Source organism: Miscanthus floridulus, chromosome 9 (assembly GCF_019320115.1).
Source record: "Miscanthus floridulus cultivar M001 chromosome 9, ASM1932011v1, whole genome shotgun sequence".
NCBI classification, from domain to species: domain Eukaryota; kingdom Viridiplantae; phylum Streptophyta; class Magnoliopsida; order Poales; family Poaceae; genus Miscanthus; species Miscanthus floridulus.
The window spans coordinates 102,384,768-102,402,815 of NC_089588.1; the positions used below are offsets into that span (position 1 = coordinate 102,384,768).

The following is an 18,048-nucleotide window of genomic DNA, read 5'->3' on the forward strand; positions in this document are numbered from 1 at the left end:
TTCATGGCCATCTACTGAGGATACGCCGACGGGTGGAGCGCAGATGAAATCCATGCGCTGGGGGAGAGTTTGGTGCCATACGCACAGATGGTCACCGAGCAGGTCACCGTGTAGTGGGTGATGGAGGCTTGCCATGGCTAAAGAAGTGCGCCGGGAAGATGTCATCCAGCCTGTGGAGGGAGTGGATACCGGGTCAGAGGCGAGCGTCATCCTGCCCCCAATAGAGCTAAATGTCGTCCTGACCGAGAGCGAGCTACCTTCGTCCTCATCAATCGTGCCATTAGCAGATGCCGCCTGGCGGCCATAATATAGTTTAGAGTAGAAATAGTCAGTAGATGTAAAAGAAGAGTTCATGGGGGAGCCCCTATATGAACATTTTTACACTCGTGACTATTTTGAGTTCATTTTTGTGATGAAATCACTCATGAGGGGAAGCTTGTCCCATCCGCCCTTGTTTTTTCCCTAGCATAGCTTTATTTTTTATCCTTTCTTTTTCGCACCTGCCCATTGACCCGTAGGCTGCAACCTTAAGAACCCAAGCGTGGCTCATGAGGCTTAGCTGCTTGTAACTGTAGGTCATGGTAGGATGTAATCAGTCGGGAGATTAAAATAGAAGTTATGTAGGGTAATCAAAGGAACGGAATGCCCTTTCGTTTGGGCCACGCCCTTTCGTTTGGGCAAAAAAGTATTACTATATGATAGTAAAAAGGGAGGGTGGTATCGCACCACCATGGAGATTAGTAAAAAAGGAGGGTGGTATCACACCCCCATGGAGCCCCCGAGCGACCCAGGCCAAGAGTGCTCGGGCTGGGGTGTTGTAGGAGCAAACGCTGAATGGAAAGAAAATAGAAATACCGACCTTTAGGGGAAGAAACGACATAACTGTTCGGTGTTCCATGTGTTGGTGAGAACATTGTCGTTGTCATTCTTCAGCCAGTAGGCGCCCGGTTGGATCACCTCAGTTACCATGTAGGGTCCTTCCCATGGTGGAGAGAGTTTATGTCTCTCCTTGGTCGACTGGGTTCTTCGGAGCATGAGATCACCGACCTTGAGGATCCTCCCCTTGATTTTTCTTTCATGGTACCTACAAAGAGTTTGCTGGTAGCGAGCGACGCGAATGACGGTCGTCTCATGAGCCTCCTCGAGTAGGTCAACTGCGTCCTACTGAGTCTCCGTGGCTCGATCTCAGTCGAAGGCCTTCACCCTTGGGGCATTGTGGTCGAGGTTGGAGGGCAACACTGCTTCAGCTCTAGAGGCTAGGAAGAAGGGTGTGAACCCCGTGGATTAGTTTGGGGTCGTTCTTAGGCTCTAGAGGATCATTGGGACCTCTACAACCCATCGCTCGTCATACTTATTGAGTTGGTCAAAGATGCGGGGCTTGAGTCCTTGGAGGACCATGCCATTGGCCCGCTCGACCTGACCATTAGTACGCTGATGTTCGACTGAGGCCCAGTCAATTCGGATGCCGTATCCATCACAGAAGTCTAGGAACTTTATCCTGGTGATGTTTGTTCTGTGGTCGGTCATGATACAGTTAGGAACACCAAATCGATAGATGATGTCGAGGAAGAATTTGACCGCCTCTTTCGAGCAAATATTGGTGATGGGCTTCGTCTCTATCCACTTGGTAAACTTGTCCACCGCTACGAGCAGGTGAGTGAAGCCGCCTAGGGCCTTTTTGAGGGGTCCGACCATGTCGAGGCCCCAGACTGCGAATGGCTAGGTGATGGGGATGGTTTGAAGCTCCTGTGTCGGCAAATGAGTTTGCCGAGCGAAGAATTGGCATCCCTCACATCTACGGACGACCTGTTCTGCATCTTGTAGTTCGGTGGGCTAGTAAAAACCTTGGCGGAAGGCTTTTCCGACCAGCGACCTTGGGTCGTGTGGTGTCCATGGATTCTGGCATGGATTTTGAGGAGAAGCTGTTTCCCTTGGTCGGTCGTGATGCACCTCATGAGTACTCCCAATGGGCTTTGTTTGTAAAGTTTGTGACCAATGGTGACGAACGTCTTGGCACGTTGAGCGATTCATCGTGCTTCAGTCCTTTCCAGCGGGAGAATCTCCTTGAGGAGGTAGGCGAGCAGTGGTGCTCTCTAGTCAACCTGATCGAGTGCCACCACGGCGACGTCGGTGGGGGATGTCGTCATGGAGGCACCAAGGTCGGAGCCCCCGAGAACTTGATTGGGGTAGGGGCGCGTTGGTAGGTCAGAGACCCCATGTGCTACATTAGTGTTGGAGTGCATCGGGATTGGATCCTCTAGGACGCGGACAGATGGCTCGTGGAGGTCATTGATGAAGACCCCATCTAGAGATGGCACCCGCCTGGCAGCCAATTTTGCGAGGAAATCGGCGACATCGTTGTCCTTTCGGGGGACATGATACAGTTCGATCCCTCAGAATCTGTCCATAAGCTTGTGCACCTCCTGGCAATATGCTACCTTGAGAGGGCTCTTGGAGGCGGATGTAACACCCTAAAAATCATTCTCAGAATTAGTAATTAATTTGGTTTTTTTAATTTTTCATGATTTAGGCCAAATAACAATTTTTATGAATATTATAAACAAATATAAGGGTTTAAAAAACACTTTTTGCTACATTCATGCTGGAGCATAAATTTTGTTTGAGTGTAGAGCTAGAGTTGTGTGGCTTGAATTCAAACCTTGTTTGAATTTGAGACAAGTTTGTAAAGTAGAAAAATAGAAAAGGCTTTTCTTTTTCTTTTTCTCCCTTCCCTCTCTTTGGGCCAAGAGCCAAAGCCAGCCCAGCCTACTTCCCTCCCCCTCTTTCATTCTTCCGCGCACGCCACAGCCCAACCGGAGGCCGGCTCCGTGGCCAGCTCGGCCTGCCCGACCGCCTCCCCACTCGGCCCAACCAAGCTGCTGCCATGTCGCTCCTCCTCCCACTGCCGCCCCGTCCCCACTCGTTAGCGGCTCGCACCCCTTCCCCTATCTCTAGCCAAAGCGGACGTCACCTATTTCACCCCACCGGTAACCGCCGCCATGGTAGTGGCCTTGATGGCCACTCAGCCGCCCTTGGGGGCCATAGTGGTGCACCCGCAGTCACCCACCGCCCTCCCCGGCCAATAAAGCTGAGGTCCTGGCCTCCCCTTCCTTCTCTTTCTGGGTTCCATCACCCCACCGCCCTCAATCGCTCGGTTGTCGTCCCCTATAGTCGCTACCCTAGTCGCTGCGTCGACGAGCCCTGGAAGGTGAAGACACACCCACCCATAGTGACCTCGTGCTCTTTTCTTTTGTGTCGCACGAACAACAGCTCATCGGAGCTTCGTTTGTCTCTCTACAGATCCCCGTCGCCGCACTCATCGTGGTGAGCGTCTCCATCGTCCCCGTATCACCCTGGTGCCACCCGCATTGTGAACTAGGGCCGGGAGAGCCATTCCGGCCGCTCTCCAATGAGCTCGGGCCTGTCCCCATGGGCCCCGCCGTGAACCCCGCCGCTGGTCCACGATGGATAGGTGGACCGAGAGCATGCGCATGGTCCACGGCGCATCCACGGCCTGCCCAAAAGAGTCGTGCCGCGTGGCGCCGTGTCGGCATCCGCCCAGCAGCCACCACGCTTTTGCGCAAAAGCCCCTGCTCTTTTGGGGAATTAACCCGCTGTCCATCGTAGTTTAAGAAAGCTTAGATTTAGGTCCTGTTTTTTAGTAGTTTAAACCCCGAGTTCTCTGGTATTTGAAGCTGCGGTCTGGAACCCTTGTTTTTGTTTTAGAACCCCTCTGTTTTAGGTTTAATTACATTTTAGGCCTCGGTTTTAGTGCATAGGCCCTTAGAAAAAATGTATTTATTTATAGAAAAGTCCCTAAAAATGGTTTTGTTCATAACTTTCTCATTTTAGGTCCGATTAGAGTGATCTTCGCGCTCATGTGTTCATAGAAATGCGTGGACTAGTTTTATAAGTGTCTCTCTATATGTTTCTATTGCATGGTGTAATGATCTAATAGATATATATTTTCTTGCATGTGATGATTGTCTGGATATCTTGCTTGGTGATGGATATGTGTATAGAGGGCAAGGTGTTCGAGGAACAGGAGTTTGAGGAGCAGTACCAGGACCAAGCTTGTGAGCAAGGCAAGTATAGCCTATGGTTTCCTTGTTACCTAGAAATCTTTAATCACTTATTACATATGCATGTGTCTAAATTTGATATACCCTAAGGATTTGCCTAGAAATATTTGTTCTACATTCCTTGTTACCCATGGGAGGTTTTGCATATTAGAAGGATAAGTTTTGCTATGCGCAACAAAGGCCTAATTAAAATTTTGACTAATGGATAAGTTTTACAATGGATAAAAGATGTTTTTAGCAATTTAAAGAGGTCTGGAGTATGGGCCTTTTTGTTACTCCAGTAGCTCTCCTTAATGACTCATACATAAAGCGGCCACCCAGGAGGTCCGTACAACCCTAGGGATCACATGGCTCTGATCTTAGCTATATAACAAAGTTTTATCTAGCTCGTTAGTGGTTACCAAAAGGCACAAGAGGGGGCTTAGGTTGCACAATGGCTTATTCCCTGTCATGATGTGTGTTTGGCTGCGGTCAAGGTGTGCCAGTCTTGAAGGGGCCTCCATTCACCTAGCTGCTGAAACCTCGCGGCTACTAACTTGTTAGCGTAACTAGTGAAAGGTTTTGTAGTGAGACCCTGCCTACTCACCTTGGAAGTGTTAGGGGGTCAACAGGACCCGAGCAAATGGGAATCACGACTCAAGGTGAAAGTGTACACACTCTGTAGAGTTTAATCAAACTGATATATCAGCCGTGCTCACAGACACGAGCGGCCAGGATCCTTTTTGTATAGCCAGATATGTGGATGGTTGGGAAATATCTTAATATTGATGCTTATAATTACTTTTCACATGGGAACGGGTTTCTCACTAAGTTAGTAACTTAGGTGCTAAAATAAAATGTGATCTACTAAAATGTTGCCCGCTTTAGCCGTGTCAACCCTTTGAGCCTTGCATCCCCATAGTTATACTTGCTAAGCATGGTGAGCTGACGCTTGTTGTTGTCACCAATGAAAACCCCGGATGGGTACCAGATGGTGAAGGTTATGAGGAGTTTCCTGAGGATGTGCAGGACTATTGAGGAGGGCGTTCCACCAGTCGGTGTCCCCGTGGGATGGAGTTTTTATAGCTTTTCTATGTATCCGCTGTAATAACACGGTTGGCAATGATGTGTAAGACATGACGATGAGATGTAATGAAGTTATAATCATTGTTCGTGCTATGATATCACTCAATTTGTATGTATATGTGGATTAGGACTTCCTGGGTCCACATACATTCACTCCATGGTTTTATTTATAAAACCGGGTGTTACAAATTGGTATCAAAGTTGAACTGACTGTAGGACGCTCACCATAGATAGACTGGACACCTTTCTAAGGATTAATTCCAAAAAATTGTTGCTTTTGGTACTTTACAAATTTTCCTGGTACTTTACCACTGTTCTCTGCGAAAATTTCTTGGATCTGACTCATATTTAAAATTTTGTAGATGGCTCGCACCAAGAAGACTGCCCGTAAGAGCACCGGTGGACGTGTTCCCATCCCCGAGCCCCAGCACGATGAGGACCCCGAGCCCGAGCAGCAGCAGGTTGGGGCTGGAGACCTCGACGACGACTCCGGAGACTCTAGCGACTCTTCGGACAGCTCTGATAGCAGCTCCGAGAGCTCCCACGCTGACGGGGGCCAGGACGAGGACCAGGCCCAGTACCCGTGTGGTGGAGCGGGTGGTCATGAGCCACCCAAGTACCACGTGGGAGACGACGAGGAGGGCAAGGAGCCATGTTCCGGGTGGACCTGGGAGACCCTCACCACCGACCACGCCGACAACTTCTACCACCCTAGACTTTTTGGTATTGTCCAGGTTCAGTACGGACCCGTTCCAGCTATGGTGGAGTACCACAGCAAGAAGGCTTTCGTGAAGACTTGGAGCGCTGAGGATGGCACGTGGAAGGTTCGCACCTGCCACGGCGCCATGAGCCCTACCTACACCAGGGAGTTTGGTGTTGAGGACGCCACGAGGCAGGCTTACTACTTCCACCGTGAGATGGTGTTCCCGACCCTTTAGGACGACAACGATCGCTACTTCCCACGTCGTCGCGCCGAGGCGTCAGGCTGCAGGGTGGCCAAGCTTGAGGAGGGTGAGAGTGCCAGACTGGCTGAGACTGTGTGCCACTGGAGGTTACACTCAACAGCACCTTGGACTGCCCTATGCTTGATCAGAGGAGCTTGTGGATCGAGGTGGAGAGTCTTCGGTCCAAGGCTGATGAGTACGAGCGCCAGCAGCAGCAGCAGCAGGGGGTCAGCTATAGGACCCACCTCCACCCGTCCTTGCCATCAACCACGCCATTGTCACCTCACGCAAGAGGCATCACCCAGGCTGCACGTGCACTCGCACTACCATTGACCCATAGGAGTTCCCATTCCTATGCCTTGAGGAGCGAGTAATAATGCGACTCAGTTGAGTCAGTTTCGTGTCTATGTGAACAAGAGTTTTAATAATGTGCCTACATGCTTGTCATGATGCTTAATGTATGATTTGGATCTTTGCATGATGGAGTTGAGTTGTGGGGCTTGTCCACGTCCAACTAGCACTCTTAATGTAAGGCATAAGGTGGATGAATAAATAGTTGGTGTTATATATATCTTGTTTCTCAGTTCAGTCTTTTTCTGAGCAACCTGTTTTCTTTGATTATATCTCTAAATCGGGATACCCAAATGTCATGAAAATCATATGGGTGAAAATAAACTTCAGTACCTGTCATATGCAACTGGAACCATGTTAATATCTATAGCAGTTCGGGAGATATGGCTGTTTCTATTTGGTGTGACGGTGCTGTTCGGATTCTGGAACAGTTCTGTTTGTAACCAGTTTTGTCCTTTATAACTGCCGAATCTGGGAACACGTTCTATATAAAAGTTGTAGAGATTTTCCTAGCTTTTCAGAAAGGTATGGTATGCAGTCAGATGATCATCAGACAGGGAGATATGACCGATTTACTGCACTCCTATTTGTGCACCTCGCCAGAAATTTTCAGATTGTCTATATTACTTTTGTCCTTGTCACGTATCACCTATTTGTTAACTTGTTGATGATTCTTAAGCACCATATGGATCATGGATAACTGAAGCTCATGTGGTATGTATGTTACAGATGGTTGACACCAGGAGGTCCGCCTCAGGAGGGGGAAACCCACCACCTCCACCACCGCCTGCATCAATTGAACAACTCCTTATGATGCAAACACAGCTCATGCAGCAGATGGCGCAGACCATACAAAATAATCAAAATAATCCTCCACAGCAGTTCCATCAAGTCAGGGACAAGCGGGGCGAGTTTTTGAAGGGACGCCCACCTACCTTCAATCACTCTCTTGACCCGCTGCAAGCCGATGATTGGCTTCGCGCTGTGGAGCGACAGCTTGAGATAGCGCAATGTGATGATCGTGAGAAAGTATTGTACGCTTCAGGACAGCTCCAAGGGGCAGCTCTCGATTGGTGGGAATCATTCCGGAATGGTTACCCAAATGCCAATCAAATTACTTGGCAAGTGTTTAGAGAAAATTTTCGCTCACATCATGTGCCAGCAGGGCTCATGAGACTCAAGAGGAAAGAATTTCTTGCACTAAAGCAAGGAGGCATGTCAGTGAGTGAATACAGGGATAAGTTCACTCAACTTTCTCGCTATGCACCAAATGATGTGGAAGCAGATCAAGACAAGCAGGAACTCTTTATGGAAGGCTTGAATGATGGGCTGGAATATCAGCTGCTTTCCCACAGCTTTGCTAACTACCAACAGCTTGTTGACAAAGCTCTTGTTATTGAGAGCAAGAGGCGTGATATGGAGCAGAAGCGGAAGTTCCAGAATCAACAGCTTGGCAGTAGCAGCCGACCTCGTTTTTCTCTGGGGCAGAACAACTCGCAGAGATTTCAGGGACCATCTAATGTGGCAAACCGCACCCAGTTCCAGCAGAAGCCATTGCAGCAGCAACAACAGGGTCAGTATCATGCTCAAGCTCCCCGCCAGGTTCAAGAGGGCAATGCCCCGATGAAGAACAACACCCCCAATACCCCCAATGCATCAAACAACAACAGATGCTTTGTATGTGATGATACAGGACACCTTTCGTACAGCTGTCTTAAGAAAGTGGCTCAAGGCCCTTAGGGGCAGGCAAGCAATCAGAAGATGAATGCTCATACTCCAAAAAAACAAGGACAGTTGAACTATGTCAGGGGAAAGGTGAACCATGTGACTTTACAATCGGCTCAGGATGCGCCAGATGTAGTGATCGGTATGTTTCCAGTCAACTCCCATTCCGCTTCAGTCTTGTTTGATTCAGGAGCATCACATTCCTTTATATCTACACGGTTTGTGAAGAAAAATACCATGCTCATGCACACTATGAAGAAAACTATGCTAGTTAGTTCACCTGGGGGTGAGATGAGGGCATCATTGATGTGTCCTTGAGTTAAGCTCGTCATAAGGGGGATAGAGTTTGAAGCAGGCCTCATGGTTCTAAATTCTGCCAGTATAGATGTCATTTTGGGAATGGATTTCATAGTAGGTTTACCCCGCACCCAGAAAGGGTATGACTCGATATGGGTAATCGTGGATCGGTTAACCAAAGTAGCTCATTTCCTACTTGTTAAGACCACATACACATGGGCAAAGCTAGCAGAACTATATATGGAAAGGATTGTATGCCTGCATGGAGTCCCGAAGAAGATTGTATCAGACAGAGGAACTCAGTTTACATCTCAGTTTTGGCGAAAGGTTCATGAATCATTGGGTACGAAATTGAACTTTAGCTCCGCATATCATCCTCAAACAGACGGGCAAACAAAAAGAACAAATCAAATACTTGAGGATATGCTGAGGGCATGCACGCTATAGTATGGAACTAGCTGGGATAAGAGTTTGCCATATGCAGAGTTTTCCTACAATAATAGCCATCAGAAGAGTTTCAAGATGGCACCATTTGAGGCATTGTATGGCAGAAAATGCAGGACCCCATTGTTTTGAAACCAAACAGGGGAAAGCCAAGTGTTTGGTCCTGAAGTTTTGAGGGATGCCGAAGAACAAGTTTAGACCATTCGTCAGAATATGAAAGTAGCACAATCAAGACAAAAAAGCTATGCAGATACCAGGAGAAGAGATTTGGAGTTTAAAGTTAGTGATTATGTGTATCTTAAAGTGTCTCCCATGAGGGGAATTAAGAGGTTCAATGTAAAAGGAAAATTGTCACCAAGGTACGTGTGCCCTTTCAAAATCATGGATAGAAGAGGAGAGGTAGCTTATGAGCTGGAATTACCAGAAAATTTATCAGGAGTGCACGATGTGTTTCACGTGTCACAGCTCAAAAGGTGTTTACGTGTGCCCGAAGAACAGTTACCTTTGGAGTTACTTGATATTAAGGGAGATCTCACATATATCGAGTATCCTATCAAGATATTTGGAGTAGCGGAAAGAATCACTCGGAGTAAAATTATCAGAATTTATAAGGTTCTGTGGAACAGACATTCCGAGGATGAGGCAACATGGGAAAGAGAGGAAGATTTAAAATCACAGCATCCCCATCTTTTTCAATCTTCCGAATCTCAGGGACGAGATTTATCTTAAGAGGGTAGGTTTGTAACACCCTAAAAATCATTCTCAGAATTAGTAATTAATTTGGTTTCTTTTAATTTTTCAAGATTTATCTAGGCCAAATAACAATTTTTATGAATATTACAAACAAATATAAGGGTTTAAAAAACACTTTTTGTTGCATTCATGCTGGAGCATAAATTTTGTTTGAGAGTAGAGCTAGAGTTGTGTGGCTTGAATTCAAACCTTGTTTCAATTTGAGACAAGTTTGTAAAGTAGAAAAATAGAAAAGGCTTTTCTTTTTCTTTTTCTCCCTTCCCTCTCTTTTGGCCCAGAGCCAAAGCCGGCCCAGCCTACTTCCCTCCCCCTCTTTCCTTTTTCCGCGCGCGCCACAGCCCAACCGGAGGCCCGCTCCACGGCCTGCTCGGCCCAACCAAGCCGCCGCCGCGTCGCGTCGCTCCTCCTCCCACTGTCGCCCTATCCCCACCCGTCAGCGGCCCGCACCCCTTCCCCTACCTCCAGCCGAAGCAGTCGCCGCCCGTTTCACCCCACCAGTAACCGTCATCGTGGTAGTGGCCTTGATGGCCACTCAACCACCCTCAGGGGCCATAGTGGCGCACCCGCAGTCACCCACCTCCCTCCTTGGCCTCTAAAGCCGAGGTCCCGACCTCCCCTTCCTTCTCTTTTTGGGTTCCACCACCCCACTGCCCTCGACTGCTTGGCTGCTGTCCCCTGTAGTCGCTACCCTCGTCGCTGCGTCGACGGGCCCCAGAAGGTGAAGCCGCACCCACCCATGGTGACCTCTTGCCCTTTTCTTTTGTGTCGTGTGAACAACAGCTCACCGGAGCTCCGTTTCTCTCTCTGCAGATCCCCATCGCCGCCCACATCGTGGTGAGCCTCCCCGCCATTGCCGTGCTCCCCATCGTGCTCTTCGTCATCCCCACATCGCCTTGGTGCCAACCGCGTCGCAAGCTGAGGCCAGGAGCGCCATTCTAGATGCTCTTCAGCGAGCTCAGGCCCATCCCCATGGGCGCCGCCGCGAACCCCGCCGCTGGTCCACGGTGGACCGAGAGCATGCGCACGGTCCACGACGCATCCACGGCCCGCCCAACAGAGCCATACCGCATGGCGCTATGTCGGCTTCCGCCTGGCAGCCACCATGCTTTTGCGCAAAAGCCCCTGCTCTTTTGGGGAATTAACCCGCAGTCCACCGCAGTTTAAGAAAGCTTAGATTTAGGTTCTGTTTTTAGCAGTTTAAACCTCGAGTTCTCTGGTATTTGAAGCCATAGTCCGAAACCCTTGTTTTTGTTTTAGAACCCCTCTATGTTAGGTTTAATTACATTTTAGGCCTCGGTTTTAGTGCATAGGCCCTTAGAAAAAATGTATTTATTTACAGAAAAGTCCCTAAAAATGGTTTTGTTCATAACTTTCTCATTTTAGGTCCGATTAGAGTGATATTAGCGCTCATGTGTTCATAGAAACGCGTGGATTAGTTTTATAAGTGTCTCTGTATATGTTTCTATTGCATGGTGTAATGATCTTATAGATATATATTTTCTTGCATGTGATGATTGTCAGGATATCTTGCTTGGTGATGGATATGCGTATAAAGGGCAAGGTGTTCGAGGAACATGAGTTTGAGGAGTAGTACCAGGACCAAGCTTGTGAGCAAGGCAAGTATAGCCTATGGTTTCCTTGTTACCTATAAATCTTTAATCACTTATTACATATGCATGTGTCTAAATTTGATATACCCTAAGGATTTTCCTAGAAATATTTGTTCTACATTCTTTTGTTACCCATGGGAGGTTTTGCATATTAGAAGGACAAGTTTTGCTATGAGCAACAAAGGCCTAATTAAAAATTTGACTAATGGTTAAGTTTAACAATGGATAAAAGATGTTTTTAGCAATTTAAAGAGGGCTTGAGTATGGGCCTTTTTGTTACTCCAGTTGCTCTATGTAAGGACTCATAAATAAAGCGGCGACCCAGGAGGTCTGTACAACCCTGGGGATCACATGGCTCTAATCTTAGCTGTATAACTAAGTTTTCTCTAGCTCGTTAGTGGTTACCAAAAGGCGCAAGAGGGCGACCTAGGTTGCAGAATGGCTTCTTCCCTGTCAAGATGTGTGCTGGGCTGCGGTCAAGGTGTGCCTGTCTTGAAGGGGGCCTCCATTCGCCTAGCTGTTGAAACCTCGCGGCTACTAATTTGTTAGGGTAGTTAGGGAAAGGTTTTGTAGTGAGACCTTGCCTACTCACCTTAGAAGTGTTAGGGGGTCGACGGGCCCTGGGCAAATGGGAATCATGACTCAAGGTGAAAGTGTACACACTCTTTGGAGGTTAATCAAACTGATATATCAGCCGTGCTCATGGACACGAGCGGCCTGGATCCTTTTTGTATAGCCAGATATGTGAATGGTTGGGAGATATCTTAATATTGATGCTTATAATAACCTTTTCACATGGGAAAGGGTTTCTCACTAAGTTAGTAACTTAGGTGCTAAAATAAAATGTGATCTACTAAAATGTTGACCGCTTTAGCCGTGTCAACCCTTTGAGCCTTGCATCCCCATAGTTATACTTGCTGAGCATGGTGAGCTGACGCTTGTCGTTGTCACCAATGAAAACCCCGGATGGGTACCACATGGTGAAGGTTATGAGGAGTTTCCTGAGGATGTCCAGGACAATTGAGGAGGGCGTACCACCAGTCGGTGTCCACGTGGGATGGAGTTTTTATAGCTTTTCTATGTATCCGCTGTAATAACGCCATTGGCAATGATGTGTAAGACATGATGATGAGATGTAATAAAGTTATAATATTTGTTCGTGCTATGATATCACTCAATTTGTATGTATATGTGGATTAGGACTTCCTGGGCCCACATATATTCACTTCATGGCTTTATTTGTAAACTGGGTGTTACAGAGGACTCCTTCATGACTTGGTCGACAACCAACTTCGGGTCGCTGCGGACATACAACCACGTGGCGCCGAGCTCGACGGTGATGCATAGTACGTTGATGAGGGCCTCGTATTCTGTGGCATTGTTTGAGGCTAAAAAATGGAGATGGATCGCATAACAGAGGCTGCTCCCATCCAGGGAGATCAAAACCACTCTAGCCCCTGAGCCGAGCACCATGACTGACCCATCAAAGTACATCGTCCAGTACTCATGGGTGATGTCCAGGGTCAGGAGCTGGACCTCCGTCCATTCGGCAATAAAGTCGATGAGAGCCTGAGACTTAATAGCAGTGCGGGGGATATACCTGATGTCATGATCCATGAGCTCAAGTGCCCACTTGGAGATCCATCCCATGGCATCATGGTTGCAGACGATGTCTCCCAGCGTGTGGGGGTATGGCCCCCGGTATCCACAAGACAAGACATGGGCCGCACCATCAGAGGTGGCCCAGCCCACAAGATCAAGGCGTGCACGACGCTGCTCGGCGTGCACCGCAAGATATTGTATAGTACCAAATAGGATACTTTCCTTGTAACCCTGCCCCTCTAGAGTATATAAGGAAAGGTAGGGGTCCCCTAGCGGACAAGATACATACATCTACACAACGATCCATACATCTCAATGCAATACATCATAACACAGGATGTAGGTATTACATCATACTAACGGCCGAACCTATCTAAATCTTGTGTCTTGGTGCTTGTATTACCATCTCGCTCACCTCTACGACAAATGTACCATCATGGGATACCCCTCGGTGGACTACCGAGCATCTTTTGTCGACAGTTGGTGCACCAGGTAGGGGTGTGCGCTTGATCCCATGGCGAGCCAGATGGACCTCAAATGAACAACGCGTTCTCGTCGTCAATCTCATGGAGATCCATGTCGGTCCACGACGACGATTCATCACTGGCTACACCAGCCCCCGCGACAGCAGATCCAATCTCAGAACCACCTCCGAGGTCGTCTTCACCAACAACTCACCGCCCGCCAGGTGCTCGCCGTCAACGCTAACCAGATAACGCCATATGTCACCGACCAGACTTTCTGTCTAAAGCTAAGTTATGTTTTAATATTCTTCTAAATATTCTCCAATCTCCGTATATCACCATAATGTTTCTCTGAGCTGTTTTCTCCATATTTGCTCTCCAAACGATTTTCTGAACCCCTGAACAGTCATGTTGATGCTCGGACACCTCCAGAGACGGCCCAGTCTCTGGCTCCTCCCTACACGTGCACGAGCGTCTGCCCTCTGCGTTATGGGTGGTCGGCAGCGGCTCCTTAGCGACGCTTTGTTCTTCCTACACATGCATGGGCTCCGCGCCCCGCGTTATGGTTAACAGGCTAGCTAGGGCTGGAGACTCAGCTACACACTAACTGTTCGGGAGGTTTGTATTAAATATAAATACACCATCACACCAACTAATCGCTGAGCTGCATACGCCGTTTCATCACCATTGCTAATTTTTCTCCGGAGTTCATATATTTTTACATCATGTACTACCCATTCTACATATTTGTATTGCAGGATCATCGTCCAGGTGATCGGACCACCTGGTGCTCGGACTTCTCCACCAATCAACTAGTCGGACCACTTGCTTCATGGACTCCGTTGCTGACTAGTTGATCGGTCTGTTTGCCGGTCGCTTCTACTCAATGCTCACTTCGCCGCCGACCAATTGACCAGACAGTTCGTCGCTCGTGCTTCATTGCCAGTTACGCCAATTATTCCTCGACGCTCGGATTCTTCGTGCTCGAGGACTAAGTGGGCACACTTCACCGCACGGAGATCGCCAGCTACATCGGTGCTCGGACCTCACCAGCTTCGTGGGGAACTCTTCGGTGTTCGGACATCGCCACCTACGTCGGGAACTCCTCGCTGCTCGGACATCACCAGCTGCGTCGGGAACTCCTCGGTGCTCGGGTATGAAGTAACGACCATGACTTCATGGTCGGTGAAGTAGTTCAGGTGCTTCCAGGTCGCCATTAGCATGGCGTACAGAAGCTTCTGAACCTGGGGGTATCGAACCTTGGCCTCGGTGAGTACCTCACCGACAAATTATACTGGTCGTTGGACCTTCTGGGGGTGTCTTGGCTCCTCCCTTTCGACGACTAGGGTGGTGCTTACGATGTGGTTGTTTGCCACGATGTAGAGGAGGAGGGGTTCTCCCCATTTGGGAGCGACGAGGATTGGGGCCAACGTCAGTGATGCTTTGAGGCTTTCTAGAACCTATTGTGCATCCTTTGTCCAGACGAATGTGTCTGCCCTCTTGAGAAGTTTATAGAGAGGCATCCCCCACTCATCGGGAAATGAACCGGCTCAGGGTGGCCAAACAACCGGTGAGCCTCTATACGCCCTTGACATTGCGTATAGGGCCCATGTTGGAGATGCCGTGATTTTATTGGGGTTGGCTTTGATGCCATGCTTGGACATGATGTATCCGAGCAGCTTCCCCTTCAGGACCCCGAAAACACATTTTTCAGGATACAATTTGATGCTGAACCTTCGAAGGTTCACGAATGTTGCATCCAAGTTTGTGATCAGGTTGCTAGCTCGAGCCATTTTGACCACTATGTCATCTACATCGACGACAATTGTTGGTTTCAGCCGCTCAACTTGGTCAGGCTGGTCGGGCGGGTCAATTTGGTCTGCGAAGCATCACTGCATGCACCGTTGATAGGTGGCTCCAGGATTCTTTAGACTGAAAGGCATGGTTATGTAATAGTATGAACCATATGGGGTGATGAATGAAGTCGTGACCTGGTCAGACTCTTTCATCGTGATCTGGTGGTAGCCAGAGTAGGCATCCAGAAATGAGAGGATTTCGCATCCTGAGGTGGCGCCGACTATCTAGTCTATGCGTGGCAAAGAAAAATGGTCCTTTGGACATGCCTTATTGAGGCCAATATAATCAACACACATTCTCCATTTTTCAGTCTTCTTTTTAACAAGAACAGGATTGGCTAGCTAGTCGGAGTGGTATACCTCTTTGATGAATCTAGCTGCTAGGAGTTTGATGATCTCCTCGCCTGTGGCCCTGCGCCTCTCGTCGCCAAAGCAGCGCAGGCGTTGCTTGGCGGGCTTTGAGCCTAGGATGAGGCGTAGTGTGTGCTTGGTGACCTCCCTTTGTATGCCTGGCATGTCAGAAGGTTTCACGTGAATACATCGCGGTTGGCGCGTAGGAAGTCAACGAGCTCGCTCTCCTCCTCCTCCAAGCGTGCAAACAACTTCACGCAGAACACGTGTGGAGGAGCGACCAAGGGGAAGCGACGAAGTCCCCGAGCAGCAGACGACGGGAGTCCCCGAGCATCAGACGGGACTAAACCCGGTGGTACAGGCGGAGCAAACACAAGAACAACAAGTAGAGCAGAGGTCAACTGTAGAGGAGGACAGACCTCCACCCGATGCTATGGAGGTCGATCCCACAGCCGCACCCGGGGGCTCGAACAGACCTCACCGATTCAAAAAAGCACACCGACAGACCAAACGGTAAGTACCCTCGCATTGTTATTGTTTTGCTATTTGATCTCTGTTTTTTGGGTGATTGACCAAATGTTCTGACACAGCACAAGGCACATGGAGGATCCGAAGTCAACCGCCCAGACTGACAAGCAGTCTCAAGCTGATCCCGAGACGGAGGTAGCGCCTGCCGCCCCCATGTCAGCGTCTCCCAGTGCTCAGCGATCGGCGGAACAAACAACAACCGCTACAGGTGGAACTGGAGACGGTGAGGGACCGGCATCAGCAGAGGCCGGCTCGGCAACAATGCCTGAAGCAACATTGGGTAGCGCCAGACCCTCAGGAGCTGAAACTATAGTTGCCAGCGAGGCAGCAGAGTCTGGGTTGGCGAGACCAAGGGTACCCGAGGAGCTAATGGTGCCCCTTGAGTGGTCGCAAGTCATGCTCGGACCCACTGTCCGGCCATAGAGCCCCCCTATGGTGAGCCCTACTGCTGCGGAAGAGGAGGACGAGGTCGAGGAGATCGTTTGTGATGAGCCTCGAACCCAATCCATCTGGATCCTTCGCAAGCACGAGTGACAAAGTGGTAGTTGTCGAGGAAGAGGACACCCCTAGAGATATGAGGAGGCTGAAATCCGCCCTCGGCAGAGTAGTAAAACAAATCGAGGTTGATACTGAATCTCGAAAATTCTTCGTTGTCATTATTTGTTTCCTTCTATCATTGTCATTGTGCATTTCTAGGGGATAATTCGAACTGCCAAGCACCGTTACCTATTGATTAAGAGGATGGAGCCCCTCGCCGAGGAGAACAAAAAACTCAAGGAGGTGATGAACCTTTCAGAGAAGAATATTCAAAGGGCCCAGCGCGAGCGAGACCTTGCCGAGTCCAACGCGTGGGACCTAAAATACCAGAAGGGGGTCCTGTCTGGACAACTGGCGACTGCGAAAGAACAACTTTGGAGCAAGTCCGAGCAGCTGATCACTGCCTCTACACAACTTAAAGATGTTTCCGAGCAATTGGAAAAGCTGCAAAAAGTCTCTGAGGAGAAGAGAGGTACGTTCGATCCAAAAAAATGCCTCACATAGTTGGATACGATTACTTTTGTTGATGAATGACAAATTTGTAGAACAAGACGCGGAGCTCAGTCAACTCCGCTGGGCCCTCGAGCACCTCCGGGAGGAGAAAACGAAGAAGACAGAGCGAGCGAACAAACTGACCGAGGAGCTGGATGGTGAGTACCCCGTGGCCGGGTTTTTTGCTGAGGTTAATGTCTTCCCTGATGGAACTTCAAAATGCATGCAGACTACCGTCAGAGGGTCAAGGCACAATTCGATGTGTTGGAGCAAGACGCCCGTACCTAGAGGAACAAATTTGATGGCGTAGTTATCGGAATCAAACCAGTGCTCGACTGCATCGAACCGAAAACTGCTCCTCATCCCGACGGCAGGCCACTCACCGGATATTATCATCAAAAGATGCAAGATGGCATGGGAAAGCTTTAAGAGCTTCAACCACGACGCCGTTGTTTCTGCCGCTACCCACACCCTTGCTGTTGTCTAATCCCACTATCCAGCCACTGACCTGGAGGCGATAGGGGGCGGGTACGCCGAAGGGCTAAGCAAAGCAGAGATCCAGCGGCTTGAAGATGAGGTGGAGGACGCGGCGAAAAAGTTGGCCGGCGATATATACCTGTTCGGAGAGAATGATGGTAGTGGCGAAGCATAACGGTCTCCTCGGTAGACATCATCTGTAATATCTTGGCAGTATGGTTAGAAAGCGCGAAAGCGCAAGAAACAAATACTTATCAAATATTTGTCATTAGGTGCTTGTATATGCAATATATGCAATTTGCTTATAATTCGGCGAAATAATCTTCGAAGTTTCAAAATGGACGCGGTTATGCGTAGTTCAACTAACATCCGACCAGTGGGACTGCTGCTGGTCCCTATGGCCTTGGCCAGCCCAGAGTCCATAACATCGAGCGTAGAGCCCGTGCACGTGTAGGAGTAACGGACATGAC

At 48.9% G+C, this 18,048-nt stretch overlaps 1 protein-coding gene across 1 annotated transcript; it reads left to right on the forward strand.

Moving 5' to 3' along the window:
• The first annotated feature begins 12,777 nt into the window (after positions 1-12,777).
• On the forward strand, positions 12,778-17,753 carry LOC136480440 (uncharacterized). The gene is made up of 4 exons (XM_066477978.1): positions 12,778-12,960; positions 16,769-17,081; positions 17,155-17,259; positions 17,602-17,753. The coding sequence occupies exons 1-4, from the start codon at positions 12,778-12,780 to the stop codon at positions 17,751-17,753; spliced, it is 753 nt and encodes a 250-aa protein (XP_066334075.1).
• The last annotated feature ends 295 nt before the right edge of the window (positions 17,754-18,048 follow it).

Excerpts from the sequence above, each read along its gene's own strand:
- LOC136480440 (XM_066477978.1), top strand. The coding sequence starts at position 12,778 with ATGGGTGATGTCCAGGGTCAGGAGCTGGACCTCCGTCCATTCGGCAAT. Across the intron at positions 12,961-16,768 it reads ATGTCTCCCAGCGTGTGGGG|GGGATAATTCGAACTGCCAA; the intron begins GTATGGCCCCCG and ends GTGCATTTCTAG. Across the intron at positions 17,260-17,601 it reads ACTGACCGAGGAGCTGGATG|CCACTGACCTGGAGGCGATA; the intron begins GTGAGTACCCCG and ends CCCACTATCCAG.